General features: G+C 32.0%; 3 protein-coding genes and 2 long non-coding RNA genes across 6 annotated transcripts; all 5 read left to right on the forward strand.

Annotated features, from left to right (window-relative positions):
- Window positions 1-5,453, forward strand: LOC141705186 (uncharacterized). 2 transcript variants are annotated; one of them, XR_012568239.1, is made up of 4 exons: window positions 1-813; window positions 2,586-2,762; window positions 4,786-4,857; window positions 4,969-5,453. It is a non-coding gene; the product is annotated as an uncharacterized LOC141705186 (long non-coding RNA). The 2 variants fall into 2 exon arrangements; XR_012568240.1 differs by lacking the exon at window positions 1-813 and adding an exon at window positions 1,017-1,693 and having other exon boundaries at window positions 2,588-2,762.
- Window positions 5,454-5,850: 397 nt separating this feature from the next.
- On the forward strand, window positions 5,851-7,470 carry LOC141705193 (auxin efflux carrier component 5-like). The gene is made up of 4 exons (XM_074508248.1): window positions 5,851-5,924; window positions 6,578-6,663; window positions 7,005-7,165; window positions 7,271-7,470. The coding sequence occupies exons 1-4, from the start codon at window positions 5,902-5,904 to the stop codon at window positions 7,349-7,351; spliced, it is 351 nt and encodes a 116-aa protein (XP_074364349.1). The 5' UTR covers window positions 5,851-5,901; the 3' UTR covers window positions 7,352-7,470.
- A 4,933-nt stretch (window positions 7,471-12,403) lies between these two features.
- Window positions 12,404-15,276, forward strand: LOC141705158 (uncharacterized). Its single transcript, XR_012568233.1, has 4 exons — window positions 12,404-12,533; window positions 12,952-13,007; window positions 13,553-13,697; window positions 14,971-15,276. It is a non-coding gene; the product is annotated as an uncharacterized LOC141705158 (long non-coding RNA).
- Window positions 15,277-18,752: 3,476 nt separating this feature from the next.
- LOC141705159 (uncharacterized) lies at window positions 18,753-19,082 on the forward strand. Its single transcript, XM_074508224.1, has one exon. The coding sequence runs from the start codon at window positions 18,753-18,755 to the stop codon at window positions 19,080-19,082; it is 330 nt and encodes a 109-aa protein (XP_074364325.1).
- A 164-nt stretch (window positions 19,083-19,246) lies between these two features.
- LOC141705160 (uncharacterized) lies at window positions 19,247-19,675 on the forward strand. Its single transcript, XM_074508225.1, has one exon. It carries the CDS (start codon window positions 19,247-19,249, stop codon window positions 19,673-19,675), a length of 429 nt encoding a protein of 142 aa, XP_074364326.1.
- The last annotated feature ends 1,324 nt before the right edge of the window (window positions 19,676-20,999 follow it).

Raw genomic sequence — 20,999 nt, forward strand, 5'->3', positions numbered from 1 at the left:
ATAGGATGCCTCCGCTGGACCTTTGTTGCACTGTGGAGCAATCAGCTTTTGTTTCTTTGAAGTTCCAGCAGTCTCCAGTGCTTCTTTCGGCCTGAGCTGCTGCATAAGAATCTCGCTAAATAAGGGGTTCTGAAATGCTTTGGCCATGCTAATGAACATCTGCTGTTGCTTCTGTTCAGTCCTTCTCAGCCTCTCTTTAACAGATAACAGATAATTATCTGCATTCTCCTGTTCCTTTTGGATATTCAAAATTTCAGTCCTAAGCCTGTCGGTATCACTCTCTAATTGTTCGAGTTCTGCCTCCTGTTTAAGGCGCTCTCCATCACGTGAATGCTGTGAACTCTTTTCATCCCTTAAGACATGCTGCTCAGGTTGCTGTAAATTGGTATAAGTAACACCGCCTCTCTTGTAGATGCTTCTCAAAAAAATTGAGTTTTGAATATGGTTCTCCCTGATCATGAGCCAACTCAGTCCGCATTTGTAGCATTTTCCGACCTTTCTTTTAATCAATTCGTCAAACAATCTCAACAAAATATATACAGCAACAAATATAATCCACCAGAATTGAAATACTACCCAACATATTACTGATGTCATCAGTGCAACCATATTGCCCTGGTTTTCTGCAATTGCTTGAGGAAGCTGTTGTAGGCCATCTAAATCCATAGCATCTGACCGTGATTGGCTCAGATGAAGCCTCAAAATATTATTACTGTGGATTCTTCTTTAATGTCCATCCAATTATTTTAGAGCAGCTGCAACCTACTAGATGCGGTAATGCCCAGAATAGTACATGGGTGCAGAAAGCAAAAGGTGCAGATAATTACTTTAGTCTCTTCATCTTTTTCAAAGACCCTATTTATTATCTTTTTGCATATATAGTAGATAAATACTTGGTATTCCTTCCGTTCCTCTGCGGTAATTGTTCATATTCCCAATTGAATACTTCTTAGGCGATTGTTCAGATTCCTGATTGGCATATGATCTTTAGATATATAGTCTTACTTTTCACAACTGTTGAAGGAATTAACTTTAGTGAATAAATGAGGTCACAAATATAATGCCTTGCTAGCTTGTAATCAGGGTCTTAATTTTAACCATCCAGTCTTCTGTTGTAGACAACAACGAAATATTAAATGTGTACAGGCTCTTTTTAACAATGTTCACTAAATTAATGTGCTTCTCTGATTGGTTTGTGTACCTTTTTCGTAACTTCCTGTACCAGATCTAGACGCTACTCTATTCCCTGATGATGGCCGTACAGTATTTTTAGAATAAACTTTCTTGTCGAATATGGACTGATAGTATTTGTTTAATGTAAAAATAAACTAACAGCGCCATAATTTAAATAGGAATTTCCTTCTTCTTGTTATACTTGGTATTTGAATAAACACCTTTTAATTCATAGAGTAATTGACAATGTTGGAATTTGAATTTGTAAAACGTAGATGTAAAACGTATAAATTTACAGCAGACAAAAGTTTTCCATGGTGTGATTTGTTAAAATGATGATTTGAGTCCATAAAGTGCTTCTATTAATTTCAGCTTAATTGTAATTTGGAGTCGATGTCTATTATTCAGGTCTTAAGCTTACTAGAGATACTGAACGGAAGAATTTGTATGCTGATTTTGATGTGCATACAGTTGAGGAAACTTTTCCCACTAAAACTTCTCGAGTTGCATCTTGGATGAAGTAATTCTATTATATGCCAATCAAGTATTCCTTTGGCTAAATATTTATGCGAGTTCTTTTTTAAATGCTATAATTTGTCATTTTATGCTATAAAATTACTAAATCTATGACGACACTATTAAATTTGGTGTTATGCTTTGACATGTAGTTTTCTGTTTTTCTGATGTTTTTGTGTGTGCTAGATTTCTTAGAACAGTAAAACAAGTTAAGGAATAGAAATTTTAAGCTTGAAATGCAAGAGAATCTGATAGGATTCAGTTAGAGAGAGAGAGAGACGCTGGTGGAATAATAACTTCTATTTTCTGAATAATAGTTCAAACATGAACGTAATTAAAATATTGATGATCTTTTTATACTAAACCTCTACTTACAGTAATAGATTACAACACCCTTGCTATACTACTCTAGCTTTTCTGTCCTTAACCCCTCCTTCAAAACTATTCTTTAAAACAGGAATCCAAGGCCTTCTGTTGCGCACAGTATATTCTTGAACTTTTCTGTAAAGATTTGTATAATTGTACTTCATCAATTTGTTATCCATTTATGCTGCAACCACTTTCTCACTTTCTGCTCAGCCAAAAACTTAAGGGCCCAGTGGTCCGGCTTAATGAAAGAAGTGATTATCCATGAGATATGCTGTCCCAATTGCCTATGTATATGCATATGAAATGAACAGAAGTATATTGAACGTAATAAAAGGGTGCAAGGTCATCTTTCATTTTGCTATGCGTATAGTATTACTTGTATTGTCATATTGGTTGTAGTTGCACGGCCGCTTCAAACATCATCTGGGAAGATAAAGTAAAAATTCATTTGATGAAGTATTGGATCATGTATACAGCACCTAATTATAGCATGTGCTTGATTATAATGATTTTTTCTTTTTAACTAGAGAGTGGTACAAGTACAAGCACGGTTTTTTGTGGGGAATGCTTCAACGTCGCAATGGAAGGAAATATAGTTGAAGACGTGAATATTGATGAAACGTGAATATGGTTGATGCGTGATTCCAAACCACCAAACCAGTCATCTTATAATTCTGCTAGAATTCTTAGAGATTGACCTAAAGGTTATTTCTCTAGTTAACATTATAGATTGTAATGTTTTCTTTTTCAAACTTAGATAATAATGTTTATTTGTTTCAGTTTAATTATTATATCGTAAAATAATTTTTTAACATGTGTGTCAGACAATCCCAAAACCCATCCTTCGCCAATTATATCAAAAAGGGTCGCCATATTACGAGTCTATCTAAAATTTTAAAGTGTGATACGAAATTACGCACTAACCAGATTTTTTCTAAATATTAACTAACATGCAATATCGATAAAAAGTAGATATTCTTATGTGTCACTCATTGCATTGAGCTTGACCTGGTTAATATTCTTATTTATCTTCTGCAATTTGTTAGTGCAAGAAGCTTGACCTAGTTTTCAGAGGGAGAACTAGAGGGCACTGGAGGGAGTCTCGGTATCTCTCAACTGTTTAAGTTCGCAGAAATTTTAGTGTTAAATTTTGAAAAAAAATATAAAATAATGTAATTTGGTTTCTTCAAATATTAGTCGGTCCCCCGTAAATTTAATTTCTGGTTCCGTCCTGTTAGTTTTTAACTCCTATATAATAAGAATGACATGTAAATTACACGTGGGTGCTCCTGTATGTAATATTTTATAGTCGATATAATTAATTTAGATATTTAAGTAGATAATTAGAAATAAACCCATATTTCGGGCGCCAAAGTTCGAACTCCACAAAATCAACGTTGTATTAAAACTATATAAATTTAGAAAAATCTCATAACTATTAAATCATGAACTGTTACTCATATTTAAAATCCTTTAAACATTTTTGTCAAAAAAAATATGACTTGAAATTTCAAAACATACTTGAAAAATATATGTGATATAGTCATATGGAACAAATATTGAAGTAGACAATGAGTGGGCTTGGGCCGCGGGAGTGGGGCACTGAATCCAATTTAGACTTTAGGCATCAATATTGGGCTTAAATGACTGTTGTCTTCAAAAATCTCAGAATAACACCAAATTGTAATATGTTGTTAGACTAGAGATTTTGAATGCAAAAACTGAATTTTATTATAAAATCCAAGCTCTTACCTTAGTATATCTGAAAATTAAAGTGAATAACTGTAATGAATTTTTCGAGTTTTGTAAAACAAATCTCGATTTTATTAAAGAAAAAGTGAATAAAAGTAGGGGATGAAGATAAATATGGAGATAGAGATAGGTAGAAAGGGTGAAAAAGAAGGTAGGGCGGATAGGGTTAGGTGAAATTAGGGCGGCCGACTCTCATGCGAGAGAGAGAAGTTATTTTAATTATTGGTTACTATTAACTTCAACAATAATTGTCCAACATAGATCTTTGTCATGGATATTATTAGTTACCAACAACATTTTTTGATTTGCATGCAATATTTCGGAAAGATGTAGTTGATGAAAACATATTTTGTTTGGTGTTTGCTGAAACAACATAGACCATAGAAATGTTGTAATTTCAGAGAGAGAAGAGTTTATGGATTTAGAAATGTGAATTGGTATTTCTGTAATTGATTTTAAAACTTTTTAGTTATGACATGCAGCTAATTAACAGAAAAAATGCTCACCGGCCAGCATGAGTATTTGTACAGGCTGATCATGTAAACCGCAATCTTTTTGTTATATCTACACTTAAACCTGTATTAAGTAATATCGGATAAAGTTATAACCTTATTTAGGTATAAATTTTGTCAATCGTAATTTGGTGCTCGGTCGTAAAGTAATATTCTCGCTAAGAGTATCAGATAAAAAAAATTAGAAAGTTATCAAGGGCCCAACTAAAATATAAAGTAATAATTTCAGAATTATATGTATATTTACGTACTCGGCCTGACCCGATTAAAAACCCGGTTAAAATTTGATTATTCTAATATATTTTTTTATATATTTACATTTATTATGAATATAAATAATACTTTATGTTGTAAGAGATATGCCTGGACTTTAACAAGACGAAGACATTTTGTCAACCCTAAGTAAGTTATATTGTTATCTTAATTTGTATTTTGTACTTGTAACATTTTGTACTTCTAACAGGTTATAAGGTTATAAGGTTATCAGGTTCACCAAACATCGAACCATGGTTTTGGAGGTGAAATCGAGTATAAGGTGTCAATTTCGAATTTCTATTCACTTATACAATCTTTTCTGAGTATAATTTATGTTTTTTTATTTAATTTAATTCTTCATTTTTATTTGAATTTCTGAAATTACTTGCAGAAACAATGAAGAAAGTGCTCACCCCGTCCATGTGTAGTTTCCAGGTAATTCTTCATTTTATTGCGATTTAATTAATTGAATGCGATCATCATATATACATGTACGTTGTTTGTTTTATTGACTGCGATCTTACTGTGTTGTTTTGTTGCGCTTGAGTATGTTCATTCGACATGGATTTATTGCTCTATTTATCGTTGTTAGTTGTACTCGAAGAATTTAGTGTTTGATTTGATATTGTTCTATTGGTATAACTGCTATTGTTTATTTATACGTATAGTGTGATTTTGTAATTAATAGAATGTTATGGTGGGAGCAATTTATGAACATTTTTACTTTATTTAGTTCAATTGAATATTTATGAGTCGAATCTAGACTTGATTAATTAATGAGTCAAGTAGAATATTTAGACTAGAGCTTGAGAAACCTTATTCGAAAAGAGAATAGAATTTGGGGACCTCTCTTGAGGTGTCTAGTTAACCATTATATAAGCCATAGGGATCGAGTCCGCTTAGTTTTATTAGGATATATTACCTTTTTTTTGTAGACTATTCTGGTGGAAACTCATATATTTTTAAGGAGTGAGCGACCCTTATTAATGGTAAATTTCTTCATGATCATATTTTCATTTGTATGATTATTTGCGATGAGGATTAATGATCGATTGAGCCTAATATGGAAGATGCAAAGTGATACTTAGTGCTTTGTCAAGTGGGTAGTGCTTTGTCAAGTGGGTGCAGAAAAAATAATTTTGTTTTACTTTCTATCAAGAAGAAATTTCACAAAAAATAAGTATGACTGTAAATTTGTTAGATTAAAACCATGTCTTTAAAGGGCCACGCCAGGTCTGTTTCTAATGTTTGTTTTCATATATTCTGATTGGTTAGGCTTATACTCGCTATCTGGAAGCGGAACTGCACGTGTTACTAGAAGAGAATGCACTCCTGCAACATGCTTTGGTAAGCAGGACACTGGCTACAACTTTGTTTCTGTAAAACCAATCTGCATGTTTATTATTAGTTCTCTTTTTGACTAGTGCATACATATACAAGAAGCAACAAAGAGGATAAAGCAGCAGGCATGTTGACCACATACTAATCATTTCATATAACAATGCAATACACACAGACACTGTAATTTTGCAGACAATGGAATTTTCACGAATCAAGTTCATAAATAATTTCTTTCATATTTTTATTTCTTATAATCCCCAACAGAAAGTGAGGCAACTTGAAATTCCTAAATAAAATTACAATTTGCAGATTAGTACATAGTGATGATTTGCATATGAAAAACATTATTGCTTTTGAAGATTCAGTTATTAGAACAACGGGTAATGTGAATTTTACATTGGATATGCTATGGAAACCTATGTAACCTGATGCAAATTGCTCAAAAGTTCTATGATAATAGTAGCTCTAATTATCGTTGTTAGTTGTGTATAGAGATTTTCCTATAATCCCCATACCTTATACACATGCGTACACTCAAATATAGACACTTTTCGTGAATTATGCCAACCAGTGAACCTTTGACAATTAAAATTAGATATTATTAATCGGTTTTTTTATGTTATCATCATGCTAACTTCTGGATGGAAATTATGCTTCAGGTTGCATTTTGAGATGCCAAGCATTATGGAGGAATGTATTTTGATTGTGTCGAAAGCAGCTGTGGGCACTTACATGTTCTGCTTGGGTAAGTTCAAAGCACTAATTCCCGAGTCCATCGTGTAACTTCTTCATAGCTACATACAATTCCACATACACACACACATTATCTGGACATTAGGCCAAGTAAAAAAACAGATCAGTGCCTAATAAGGAAAGTGGTTTAGTTACCTGATGATAGCAGTTGCAAGTCTGCAAGCCTTCATTAAAAAAATAATTAAGGTTATTTAGGACGGATTTATTACACATTATAATCTAATCTGTGACTCTTCCTGATTAGATATAATATCTGAATTTGTTGTAGACATCCTTACATATAGCCAGATTCTCTTCATATATATGCTTTGCTTACTGCTATGCATATTTCAGGTTTATTCATGGCAATTAATAAAAAGATAGATGAAAATTGGTCGATTGGAGTCCCTATTACCGGCATCCTTTGGAGGTTTATCATGGGACCAATTTGTTGGGGCCTTGCCTGTCTTTATTTAGGATTAGATGGTGAAGTGTTAAAGGCAACAATAATCCAGGTACTGACTATTTCGTAATGATACGTAGAAACTATAAACTCAGTGTTAACGAATTGATTTTGTTCAATGGCGATCTAACTACATATATTGTGAATGTTATTTCAGGCGACACTTCCTCCAGCATATTTATCTTTCTATTATGCTCAAGAATATAGAATAGATATCGATTGCATTAGCCATGGGTAATTACTGTTTTTGCCACTGAAATGATACGTATAAACTATAAACTCAGTGTTAACAAATTGATTTTGTTCAATGGCGATCTAACTACATATATTGTAAATGTTATTTCAGGTGACACTTCCTCCAGCATACTTATCTTTCTAGAATATAGACTAGATATCGATTGCATTAGCCATGGGTAATTACTGTTTTTGCCACTGAAACTCTTTCCTGTATTTAGAGATCTACAAACTTATACTACTTAAAACCCAAGTAATACATTAATATATATATATATATAAAAATATATAAATACAGTCATATAAATATATATATTAATATAAATTTGTGTTTGATCTGATATTGTTCTATTGGTTTAACTGCTATTTTTTATTTATACACACAGCGTGATTTTGTAATTAATTGAATGTTATGGTGGGAGCAATTTATGTTTTATGGGCTCGAACATTTTTACTTTATTTAGTTCAATTGAATATTAATGAGTCGAATCTGTAGTTGAATAAATTAATGAGTCAAGTAGAATATTTAGCCTAGAGCTTGAGAAACCTTATTCGAAAAGAGAATAGAATTAGGGGATCTCTGAGGTGTCTAGTTAACCATTATATAAGCCATAAGTATCAAGTCCGCTTAGTTTTATTAAGATATATTACCATTTTTGTATATGATTATGGCCGAAACTCATATATTCTTCAGGGGCGATCCACCTCTATAAATGATAAATTTTCTCATGTATCATATTTTCAATTGTACTGGATCATCTGGGATGATGATTAATAATCGATTGAGCCTAATATGGAAGATGCACAGTGGTGATACTTAGTGCTTTGTTAAGTGGTTGCAGAAAAAAAATATTTTGTTATAATTTCTATTTAAGAAGAAATATTCACAAAAAATAAGTACGAATCATGGTCTTTAAAAGGGCCACACCAAGTCTGTTTCTAAAGTTTGTTTTCATATATTCTGATTGGCTAGGCTTATACTCATGACTTGGAAGCGAAACTGAACGTGTTACAAGAATAGAATGCACGTCTGCAACAAGCTTTGGTAAGTAGGACACTGGCTACAACTTTGTTTTTGTAAAACCAATCTGTATGTTTAGTATTAGTTCTCTTTTTGACTAGTGCATACATAAACAAGAAGCAACAAAGAGGATAAAGCAGCAGGCATGTTGACCACGTACTAATGATTTCATATATCAATGCAATACGCACATACTCTGTAATTTTGCAGACAATGGAATTTTCCCGAATCAAGTTCATAAATAATTTCTTTCATTTTTTTTTCTTATAATCCCCATCAGAAAGTGAGGCAACTTGAAATTCCTAAATATAATTACAACTTGCAGATTAGTACATAGTGATGATATGCATATGAAAAATATTATTGCTTTTGAAGATTCAGTTATTAGAACAACGGGTTATGTGAATTTTTACATTGGATAAGCTATAGAAACCTATGTAACCTGATGCAAATTGCTCAAAAGTTCTATGATAATAGTAAGAGAATCAGCACATGGAAGTAAGTAATTTGAAGATTATATCTAAATGTTCATAACTACATAAAGAATGGAAATTATTAATACTATAGAGGGCTATATATCATTAATGTTATACAGGCTGAAAGTCAAGATGGATTATCATTATTAAACAAACCTTACCAGTAACTTTCTTATCTTCAACAGGTAGAATCGCAGGATACACTTGCCCTTTAATGCTAAACCTATGACTAAATGGAAGAAAGATAAATTGAAGCCGTAATCAGTTAGACTAGTTAGAGATGTATACCTAACTGAAAGTCCTAAAATGAAAGCCCTAAAATGGAAATTTAAATCTAATCACCTGCAAAATTAAAACAGTATAAATAAATTGAGAGTAGAAAATCAAATTCAAGAAAAGGAGTTTTTAATTAATAGTTTATAATTTCAGTTTACAATTTGATTTTTGTTAAGAGCGAGTGTAGTGTTTGTACTTTGTACTGCATTACTTGATATATGGTCTTGAAACTGCATTATTTATAATGCATTATTTGTACTGCATTATTTGAGATGAGTATTATTTGATATATGGTCTTGAAACTTAATCCTACTTTGTTGTTACTGGAAAATAATTGTAGCTCGTCAAAAAATATTCGAAGTTTGCCGTAAAAAGCATCCCTCCTGTAATAATTGCAGATCTACCGGTGCTTTAAAGGTGAATTTGAATATGTTTGCAGATGTGGGTAGATGATGGAGGGATGGGGAAAAATGAATGGGGGATGGAAGACAATAAAGTCAACCACCACAAGTAGAACTGTAGATATGCGTGTAGTGTATAAAGAAGAAATCTACAGTGGATACCGTCCACATTCATTTTTGGTTATAAGTAATACTTGGAAATAAATGTCAATAAGGAAAATATTACAGGAAATAGAACATTGAAACATGATAGGAGCATATATAACCTAATAAAAATTTTAGCTCTGTTTCTAGCCCCCAAACTCTACCTATTATATTCAATGAATTTAAATTAAAAAAATGTCGTGTCCCCATATATGTGCCAACCGCCAAATGGTGTTGCCAGGTTCTAAGTCTTTCAAAGTGCCAAATCTGATACTTGGATATATTTGAATCTCCGTACCCGAGTCCAATTATTTAAAGCAGCTGCACCTACTGGATCTGGTAATTCCCAGAATAATATATGGGTGCAGAAAGCAAATATAAAGATAATTACTCTAGTCCCTTAAATATCTCTCTAAAGCCCCTATTAATCTTTTTGCATATATAGTAGAGAACTTAGTTCTTTCCTCTTCGGTAATTGTTCATATTCCCAATTGAATACTTTTCGCTTCAGTAATTGTTCAGATTCCTTATTGGCCCATATGATTTGTAGATATATAGTCTTATTTAGTTATTTTTCCACGACTGTTGATGAAATTTACCTTGGTGGATGAATGAGGTCTCAAATATAATGTCTTGATAACTTCTAATCAGGGTCTTCATTTTGACCTTCCAGTCTTCTGTTGTAGACAACAAGGAATTCTTAGATGTGTACAGGCTCCTTTATTTCTTCCCCTTCTATAAATCTTAGTACCTTATTCTTACCAACCTCAGAGCTCCACTGCTGCTTATATTTGATGTTTTTGGATTCGACTCATAAGCTGTAATCCGATTTCTGACACAATACACCAGCATCGCAAAAGATTTATATTTCTCATTACACAAATACATGAATCACTATTTCTTTTCGGTAAAACGCAGAACATACATAAAAATCTTTTAAGAGAATAATACCCAATATTCGATGTTCCGATCAAGAGTTTAGGCAAACTAATTTGACCCATCTAACTTTGGATGACAAATTATATTGAAACTTTTCCACAATTATGTTTCTCAAAACAGACACCACTTCTCCCTGTTGTGTGGTACAACAATTAAAGTGTACAACATGTAGACTTTCTTGCACTACTACTGCCTCTTGTGCCCTCTGGCATTGAAGTGTATAATGGTTATGTGCAGACTTTCTTGCTGGTAATTGCAATCTATGTAGTTAATTAGGTTGTAGTCTTAAGTTGTTTTTTTGGCTCGCTGTTTAAGTGCTTCTAACGACAACTTGCTCTTTGAAATATCTCTCTGTAAGTGATCCATGATAGAATTTTCTTGAGAATATAATTTCTGGGTTATGGTGCATTACAGAATGACCAAAAAATGTACTTTAGAAACTATAAACAAAAGGGCGAATATAGTTTTAAGTTTAAAATGTGCCTTATGTATTTGTTGAGTGAGTGATTGAGTAATCAAGTTATGCTGCTTAATATACAATACCGGGCGTAATCTTAATTATATTCCTAAATGTTTTCTGAAGGTTCCCAGGCCTTATAATGCAAGCGAGGAGGAATCTCTGTTTGTTTTCCCAAGGTATATACCAATTATCGTTATATTCACGTTGCAGTCTTTTTATTTGAAATCATAGTACCGATAACTTGATGCAGGTTTTAAAATTTTCTCTAGTTTTGCTCCTCTGCTTCAGTTGAAACAAATGGTCATGCAAGAAACGAAGGATGGAGAGTTGATCATAATCCTCCTCCCAAGAAACAGAAGGATTACCGCGAAAGACTTCAGAGGAAGATTTTTGAACCTAAATACTCTGTCACTGGTTGTAATGTGTTGTGACATGAAATAAAACAAAGATCATAGAAACAGGACTGGGCTAAGTTGGCAGTGACATTTAAGTACCTATTAAAACCTCTGCTATTTGTAAATGGTTGACGTTTTCGTGCTATGTATGTATGTCATTTAGTAATCTTTTGCATATCACCAAAATGGTGCTAGTGAGTACAATGCTACATTTTCAACTCCCTCTCACTGTTAGTTTCTAAGGAAATATATTACTTACTTAAAGGTAGAAGAGGCTTATGCTAAACGCTGCTTTAATATTTTTTTGAAAGCATTTCATTTGTTTTAAGTAGGTGAAATAAAGTTAAGTGCATTTACCTTTTATCAACACAATATGAGAGAAAAATGATCATACTGACACGTTTGAACCAGTTACTCTAAAAACTCAAGGTATTAGAGAATGACCCTTTCCAGGATCTTATATTATTCTAACACTCCCCCTCACTCGAAAGCCCATTTATGGGTCGAAGAGTGGATCACGGGCGCCCATCTTTGGGGCATAAATTTGTCTTTCGTGTCCCTCTTAAATTGTGAGAAATGTTGGGGTTGGCATGGATCGAACCTGAGTCCTCTGCCGGCCTGAGCTCTGATACCATGTAGAGGAACCAGTTACTCTAAAACCTCAAGGTATTAGAGAATGGCCCTTTACAGGATCTTATATTATTCTAACAGAAACACATGTGTGCGTTATGTTTTACATAAGTGACACTTGAAGGCTTTTCAGATGTGCCATTTAGACACTTCTCCTTCTCAATGTTATTTTGATCATTTGCCACATAATAATAAAGGAGAAGGAATGTAGACTTTGCGATCTTGTTGCTTAATTAGATTTCTTGATACTATGAAGGCTTGCCGGAGTGAAATTTACAGTATTTAGCTCGTCCTCTTTTGTTTCTGCTACCTGGACTGACCAAAATTCATATGGTTTACAGTGAAGTGAGGATAGAAGGTTTGGAAACATTGGATTATCTAGACAACCTGTCTTATTGAAAATGCTTCACTGAACAAGGAGATGCAATTACTTTTGAATCTGAGGTATAGTCTTATGTGTGGTTCCCTAGTACTTAGTTTTTTACTTCAATGGTGCACAATAAATGAGCATAGTTGTCATCATCTCCCGTTTAGTGACACTCTTCTTCGAATTAAGGGATGTAAAAACTTAATTATGAACTAAGATTAGTGGAGGAAAATATGTGCAGTAAATCTCCTCATAAAACGTATATCAATTTTAGATATATAGAAGGGAGGAATATGAAATTTCCAGACTCTATTCACTTATACAATCTTGATTATCTATGTGTGTGTGTATACTGTGTGTGTATACATATGATTGTGGCACAGTTAGACCATTGGACTGAATTATTTTACCATCTTTAAGTTTGTTCTGTGATTTTTTTTTAATTTTATTATCGAACTGCTACTTCTACTTCATAAATTTTTGAAATACTTGCAGAAACAATGAAGAAAATGCTCCATGAATCCCCTCCCCCGTTGACATATAGTTTCCAGGTAATTGTCCATTCTTTTTAAATTAATGCAAGATTTGTAATATTTGTTGTTATTTTTTTTAGATATTTTTATTTGCTATTATTTTATTTTTATTATAGAAATTCATGCAACTAAAATCAATAGATTTTTTGCAAAAAAAATAGATAAATCTCACTAGAATTGAAATACTACCCCACATAATACCTATGTGATCAGTGCAACCATATTGAGAGGTTAAGAAACATAGTGTCTTACCCATCATCGAGACTCATAAATCACATTTGTTTCATGCAAAAGTAGTCAATTTTTACCTTTTAAGTATTCACATTTGGAGTTATAAATCTCATATGGATACTCTAAATACCATATTTATTATTTAGTCATTTATACCTTTGAGGTATCAATTTTTTTGGGTACGTATTCCAAATTACTCCATCGGAGACCGGTCACAACTCATTCTGAATGGTTTACATAGTTAATGTATGTTATATCTTTTACCGACAATATTAAATCATACATATTTTACTTATTCATGGAAGTGGTGTGCATGACTGTAACATGAGAAGGTCTAGTTTTGCTCCTCCGCTTCAGTTGAAGCAAATGGTCATGCAAGAAACGAAGGATGAAGAGTTGATCATTATCCTCCTCCCAAGAAACAGAAGGATTACTGCGAAAGACTTCAGAGGAAGATTTAAAGGAGTGGCCCTACAGGTTAACTTTTGATGTATTTTCCTATTAATTTACATGACAAGTATATCCTAGTTACGCACGGTTTATTTAAAAGTACTTTTTTGCAGATATATTATTTTTTTCCCTTTACAAACACGGCCTTAATCGGTATTTAAAAATAAATAAATTATATAACTGCAAAAGATAGTGATTGTGTTGCAAGTTTCCAAATGCTATATGCTGATTGGATCCATGGACGCCTCCACATGTTTGATAACTTTGAGATGATACGAACCTATGGTTATAGAAACATTTTGTACTTGGTGAAGTTGTTGTATTATCTCTTTTGTAGTTTGCCTGTGTATTTGTTTTCACATCTAAGATCATATTTGTAGGTATAGAAATGGCAGGACAGTAAAAATTGTAGGCAAAGAGTTTCTTGGGTACATGAATGTTGGTGATTATTATCAATCCACATATATTAATATGAATTTGTTGACAGCTTTCTTTCTTTGTCTTCCATAGTTATGACTAAAGAAATATTAAATGTGTACAGGCTCCTTCATTTTCCTAGTCCAGATACCATGACTAAAGTTCATTTAATTTTATCTGAACAACAGATAGTAAGATTGCAGTTTTCCAGTGTACTGGGCCTAGCTCTCACTTTCTTCCATTGTAAAGGTTAACGTTCCCATTGGGTATAAAACTGGTCTCATAAGTTTCTGTAGCAAAACTTATGTTATTCCATGTGACCACATATTCTCATAAGCCTTAACTTCTTTTTTCTGACTGCTGCTTTGAATTCGTAATTGTTTCCTTTTTGACAATGATGTTCACTAAATAAATGTGCTTCTGTGATTGGTTTGTGTACTTTTCTCTTAACTTCCTATAGCAGATATAGACGCTACTCTATCCCCTGATAATGGCCGTACAGTATTTTCAGAGTACATTTTCTTGTTGAATATGGACTTGGGATATTTGTTTGATATGAAATTAAACTAACAGCGCCATAAATTAAATAGGGATTAATGTCTGTCTTTAAGGAAAAAAGTGCTTATCCATGTGATATGTCCAAACTGCATATGTATATGCATATTAAATGAACACAAGTATGTTAAACGTAATAAAAGGGAGCCAGGTCGTCTTTCACTTTGCTTGGTTTATAGTACTACTTGTATTGTCATATTAGTTTTAGTTGGTATCTGTGATGAGGGAAGATAAAGTGAAAACTCATTTGATGAAGTATTGGATCATATATACACCACCTGATTATAGCATGTGCTTGATTATAATGATCTTTTCTTTTTTACTACAGAGGGGTATAAGCACAATTTTTTGTGGGGAATGTTTCGACGATGTCATGGAAAGCTTAGAAGTGCAATTGAAGGAAAGTTAGTTGAAGACGTGAATATTGATGATGATGTCGACATGCTAGGCGGGGAACTTTTGGGACCGTTGATGTGTTATTCCAAAGCATTCATTCTGCCAGAATTCCTATAGATTGAACTAAATGTTATTCAGCGGATTCGTAGAGATTTTGACCTAAACGATATTACTTCTGAACCTAAGTCAAATTCCAATTCTGCTGAAGTTCGTAGAATTTATTCTTACCTGAACGACATTTTACAGGACGACGGTTAACATTATAGATTTTAATGTTTTATTTTTCAAAATAAGTTAGTAATGTTTATTTGTTTGAAATAAATGCTACTTTTCAAAGTCTTTTACGATTTTACTTTGAATTTTTTTTATAAAAAATACGGTTTCCAAACAAAAGTAACCACGTACAAATTCTTTATTTCAAAAAAAGTCATGTACAATAACTTTCCTATTTTGAATTTTGACATTATTCATGGTAAGCGATTGACTATTAATTTATGTCTAATCTATAAGATCAAATATAGTCATCTTGATGAATTCGTATTTATGAGTATTTTAATACAATGAAGTTTTTATATTTAATAGTAATACAAAATTAAAGATATTAACAATCAAAAGTGTGTATTGTCAAACGTGTCCAACATAAATAGGACACGTTTTTAGAGACAGGGCGAGTACGTTTTTTGTGAAACATTTTTACTGTCCAAGTAAAAGCCTTCAACTCACTAATCAACAATCATGGAGCAAATGTCAATTTTACAATGTTGACAATTAAAAGTCAAGAAAGTTAACAAGATTTAAAAACCCAACCTGCAGTCAGATTATGTACCTTGTTCAAGTATAATGTTTTCTTTCACATTCGGGTAAAGTACAAATTGCTTCTGATAATGTAAAGATAATTAATAACACCAAGTATACCGGTTTTTAGCCCTATATGGTACATGGGTAGAATATTGTTTAAAATGGCACGACATGTAAAAACAGTCCAAATAGTATGTAGAAACGCATAAAATGGTAACGTTTAGCTAAAACACTAAATTGCTTAGCGTGTTGGTTGTTATTAATACTATTTTTTTCCTTTTTTTGTCCATGACGCTAGATGAACTTGTGTTTGAGGTTTTTAATTTTTTTTTGTTATGCTAAACGTTACTTAAGTTAGATCGCTTTAAGTAACGCTTTCCCCAATTTTTTCTAATTGGATTGTTGTGCATTTTACTAAGTTTTAATATTTTTAAAATTTTAACGGGGCATTTTGAACCCTACAAAATTAAAAACTGCTAAATTAGATATTAGAATTTTAATTGGAGTTTGATTTCTAAAATCCTGAATTCTATATCAGTGTACCAATTATTAATTTATTATTTTAATATTTCAAAAATCTAAATGGAAGTTGTTGAACTTTAGGAGCCCGTAAGGTTTATCTAGTGCGCACCCGATGGGTAGCGGCCGCCGGTTACCTACGTTAAAAAAAAATTGTTCAAGATTGTTAAATTAGCTGTCATTTATTAAAAAAAATTGGATATTCAATTAGTTTATTAATTAAAATCCAAAAAAAATTATAATAATAATTAAAACTGAATAAATACGTATCAAGATGAATCAAATCATAGTCTTTTTGAACAAAACTACGATCGTTGATCGGATCTTTCACTGTTGTATATTTCTCGCTCGCATTGTTGACATATACATCATTTTATAAAGACAATCCAACAATCTGTTGAAATTGTGAGAACACAGAAATTTGACGTGTCGAAACGCATTCGAACAATTAATAATAGTCGTAATCTGATAGGACCCCTATCAATGAACCAATATACGAAATTTTGTAGATCTACGATTCCAGAGAACAAAACAAACAAACTAAACTCTCACAATGAGAGAGAACTTAACCAATCGAAAAAATAAGTATTAAGGTTTTGCGAAAGAGAGAGATAGGAGGGCAACTAGTTTTTAAATATTTCTAATATCCAAAGTGAATTATTGAACCTAAAAAATTTATTAAATAAGGATACACCCCTAAGTTTATAAATATTAATTTAAAAATGACTATTGAAAAAATAATATTAAATAATATTTACGGCCGAAAAATAGCACACAATAAGAAATTTAAAATAATAATAATAATAATTTATATACTACGTGTAATTTTATAATACAAAATTAAGTTAGCAATTAAAAAATATAAAAAAAATATTAAATTTTTTATTATTTAAATTATTTAAAATTATAACCTTAAAAATATTTAAAATTACTCATATAAATTACAACAATCAACCAAACATGATATTAATATACTATCAATATCAATTATAGCAATCAACTAAACATACGTCATATGATATTAGTTTCATATATCGTTAACCCAATACCACCTTCCAAACCCTTGCCATTCCCCTAACAAGTGAAATGACCTCCTGAAGATAAACTCTTAATTAGCGCATGGTTGAATGTGTCGATTGATCCCTTGATCGGGGCGAATAAAAAAGGTGAATTTTGGGATCAAATTTGTAACTATTGTGAATAAAGTAATCACGGTATTATCAAAAGAGGGGTAATATCTATCAAAAAAAGGTGGCAACGAATAAATGAAGGGGCTTAGCAATATAGAACATGTTATGAGGAAGCTGTCTCAAAAATGGGGAGTGGTACAAATTTGGACAACATAATTGCGGCAGCTCATGGTTTCCATAAAACTAAATACAATAAGAAGTTTAATTTTGACAAGCATTGGAATGATCTAAAGAGATATCCTAAATGGAGACAGCCTAAAGAGACAAATAATGGAAGTGCAAAGAGAACTAAATTTAGTGATTTTGGGAACTACTCATCATTGATGAATGAAACACCAACAGATGAGAATGTTGTTGAATCACCGGTTCGTCCTAAAGGTACAAAAGCAGCTAAGAGGGACGGGAAAAAAAGGCAGAGTTTAATGATCTTAAAAAAAAGATTATGAAGAAATAAAAGCTAGTTTATGCAGGAGATTAGATCTAATGGCAGAGTTCAATGAACTTAAGAAAAAGAGGAGGCTAGGATAGAGAATGAATCAGATATGCAACTTCTTACGCTTGATACTAGTATAATGAAAGAGGCTCAACGAGAGATTTATGCCAAAATTATTGAGGAAGTCAAATCAAGACGCAGGTGGAACTAGCCATTGGAATCTAGTTGCTTGTTTATTTTTATTTGGAATTAGTTGTTGGAAACTAGTTGTTCGTTTGATTCTGTTTGGAATAAGTTCTTGGAAGCTAGTTTTTGTTTGTTTCTATTTGGAACTAGCCGTTGTAATTTAGTTCTTGTTTATTTTTAGTTCGAACTAGCCGTTTTCTTTTATTATTTTTATCTCCTATAAAACATGTCTGTTCTTTGTGATAGTCTGCAACTCATTTTTTTCATTCACAGTGCAATCAAAATATATACTACGGATGAGAACTCTGATATGTCTAAAGAATTTATTGAAGAAGGCTCGTCAACCACGACTAAACGAGTGATATGCAAAGACCGCGAAGCGGGTCATGAACGATTGGAGAGAGATTATTTTGCTCAAAATCCAGTATACCCTCTAGATACATTCCGACGACGGTTTCGAATGGGAAGACACGTGTTCCTTCGAATTGTGGATGCTCTTTCAAATTTTGATCCATATTTTCAGCAGAAGGTTGATGCATTGGAAAGAAAGGGCCTATCACCTTTACAAAATTCACGGCGGCCATACGCATGTTGGCATATGGAATTGGAACGGATGCAGTTGATGATTATGTGTGCATTGGTACGTCCACTGCAATTGAATGCTTGAAAAAATTTGTTACCAATATTATTTTAATTTTTGAGAGTGAATATTTGCGAAAGCCAAACTCAAATGATGTACAACGTCTCATAAAAATGGGAAAGGCTCGCGGTTTTCCCGGAATGATGGGGAGTATTGACTACATGCATTTGCAGTGGAAAAATTGCCCTAAAGCATGGAAAGGGATGTTCATGAGGGGTCATAAAGGAGTTCCAACAATATTGCTTAATGTTGTTGCCTCATCGGACCTATGGATATGACATGCATTTTTCGGAGTTGCTGGTTCTAATAACGACATGAATGTGTTAGACCGATAACCGATATTTGATGATGTACAAGAAGGTCGTGGTCCTGAGGTAAATTACAATATTAATGGTAACAACTATAACATGGGGTACTATCTAACAGATGGAATCTATCCTGAATGGGCTACGTTCATGAAACAATTCCACGCCCACAGGGTGAAAAGAGAAAATTGTTCTCCAAATATCAAGAAGGTCATCGAAAAAACGTAGAAATGACATTTGGCGTGTTGCAATCTCAATTTGCAATTGTACATGATCCAACACAATTTTGGGATAAAGAAGATCTCGCTAAAATAATGAGAGCGTGTATTATACTACATAATATGATCGTTGAGGATGAGAGAGACACATACGTCACTCCCTTCGGCGCTTTACCATCTTACGATGATGCAACATATGGCTTACCGCCTCCAAACTTAGGCGAAGAATCTTTAGCCTCTAATGAAATGTATATCGGAAGGACTATCCAACTTTGTAACAGGCAGAAACATCGTCAACTACAATTCGATCTGGTTGAGCATATCACAATGTTCCATAATAATGATTAACTAGCTCTGTAGCCCGTGCAATGCACGGACATGCTCTATATTGGGCGAATCGATATTATTTTAGTTTTTCTTGTTGATAATATTTCATGTTGTCCCCCCTCCTAATGATGATGGATTTATTTTTGTATATGAGTAGATTTTTATTTTGATGACATTGGTGCAATAGTGTTTATCTACAATTAACGTAGAGACTTGTAGTGACATTTCTTGTTTTTTACTGTTAAGGACGATCCATGGAAATTTTTTAAAAATTTTAGTAATTTTACATAATATAGTTGTTTGTTTACATAAGATTTTATTTTATAATTGTTATTTGAATTTTAGTATTCTTCAATTTTAATTTCCGACCTCAGTAACTCTTTCCCCTCTCTCAAAAAATATTAATAAATCCACATCTCACGGCATACTAGGCGCTTTCGGGTTGTATTTTAATATGTAAACTTTACCAAGATTATTTATTTTAGTTAATATTATCCGTTCATGCCATAATGACGGAGTAAAATACCAATATAAACCAACATTATCATATATTTTATGAATTATGAAGACCATAAGTTAAAGGTTTTTTTTACATAAATTCACACATACATATACATATATATATGTGTGTGTATATATTATATATACATATATATATATATATGTGTATTTATATATATATATATATGTATATATATATATATGAAAGCCCATAATTTATTTATTTTTGTGTAAATACAAAAATATAATACTTAAAGTATGACATGGTTAGATATAAATATATATTCAGTTAGAGGTATCAATGGTTCTGATCCACATAATCATATTTAATATATAAGTTTATCTAGTTCATTTGTTTGTAATATTTAATTCGCAAATGTTTATAATAGATCTAAATATTAGTGTTAATGTGATAAATATGGTATATGTCAGTCAACTGTGTTATTAAAGGTCACTGGTAGGCTGTGATAATATCATTAAAATTAATGACAAACAATAATATTTTGTACAAATAAAATTTATTATAATTTAAATGTACTACCACTTTTTATAAATAACATGATTTTGTACTCAAGTTTCTCATGTATTAATATTATTTATTTTGTTATAATATTATTATTATTATTATTATTATTATTATTATAATTATTATTAATATAATATAAATAATAATAATTATTATTATTAGAATTTTTAATATATATGTTTTATAAACCTGCTATTAAAATGAAATATTTTTTCTTTTTAATGAAATTTAAAATTATTACTATTAATATTAATATTTAATTTTACTTTATATTTAAAATTCACTTATTTATATTATTAATTTGATAATTAATAATGT

This window comes from Apium graveolens, unplaced genomic scaffold, assembly GCF_009905375.1.
Source record: "Apium graveolens cultivar Ventura unplaced genomic scaffold, ASM990537v1 ctg8610, whole genome shotgun sequence".
NCBI lineage: Eukaryota > Viridiplantae > Streptophyta > Magnoliopsida > Apiales > Apiaceae > Apium > Apium graveolens.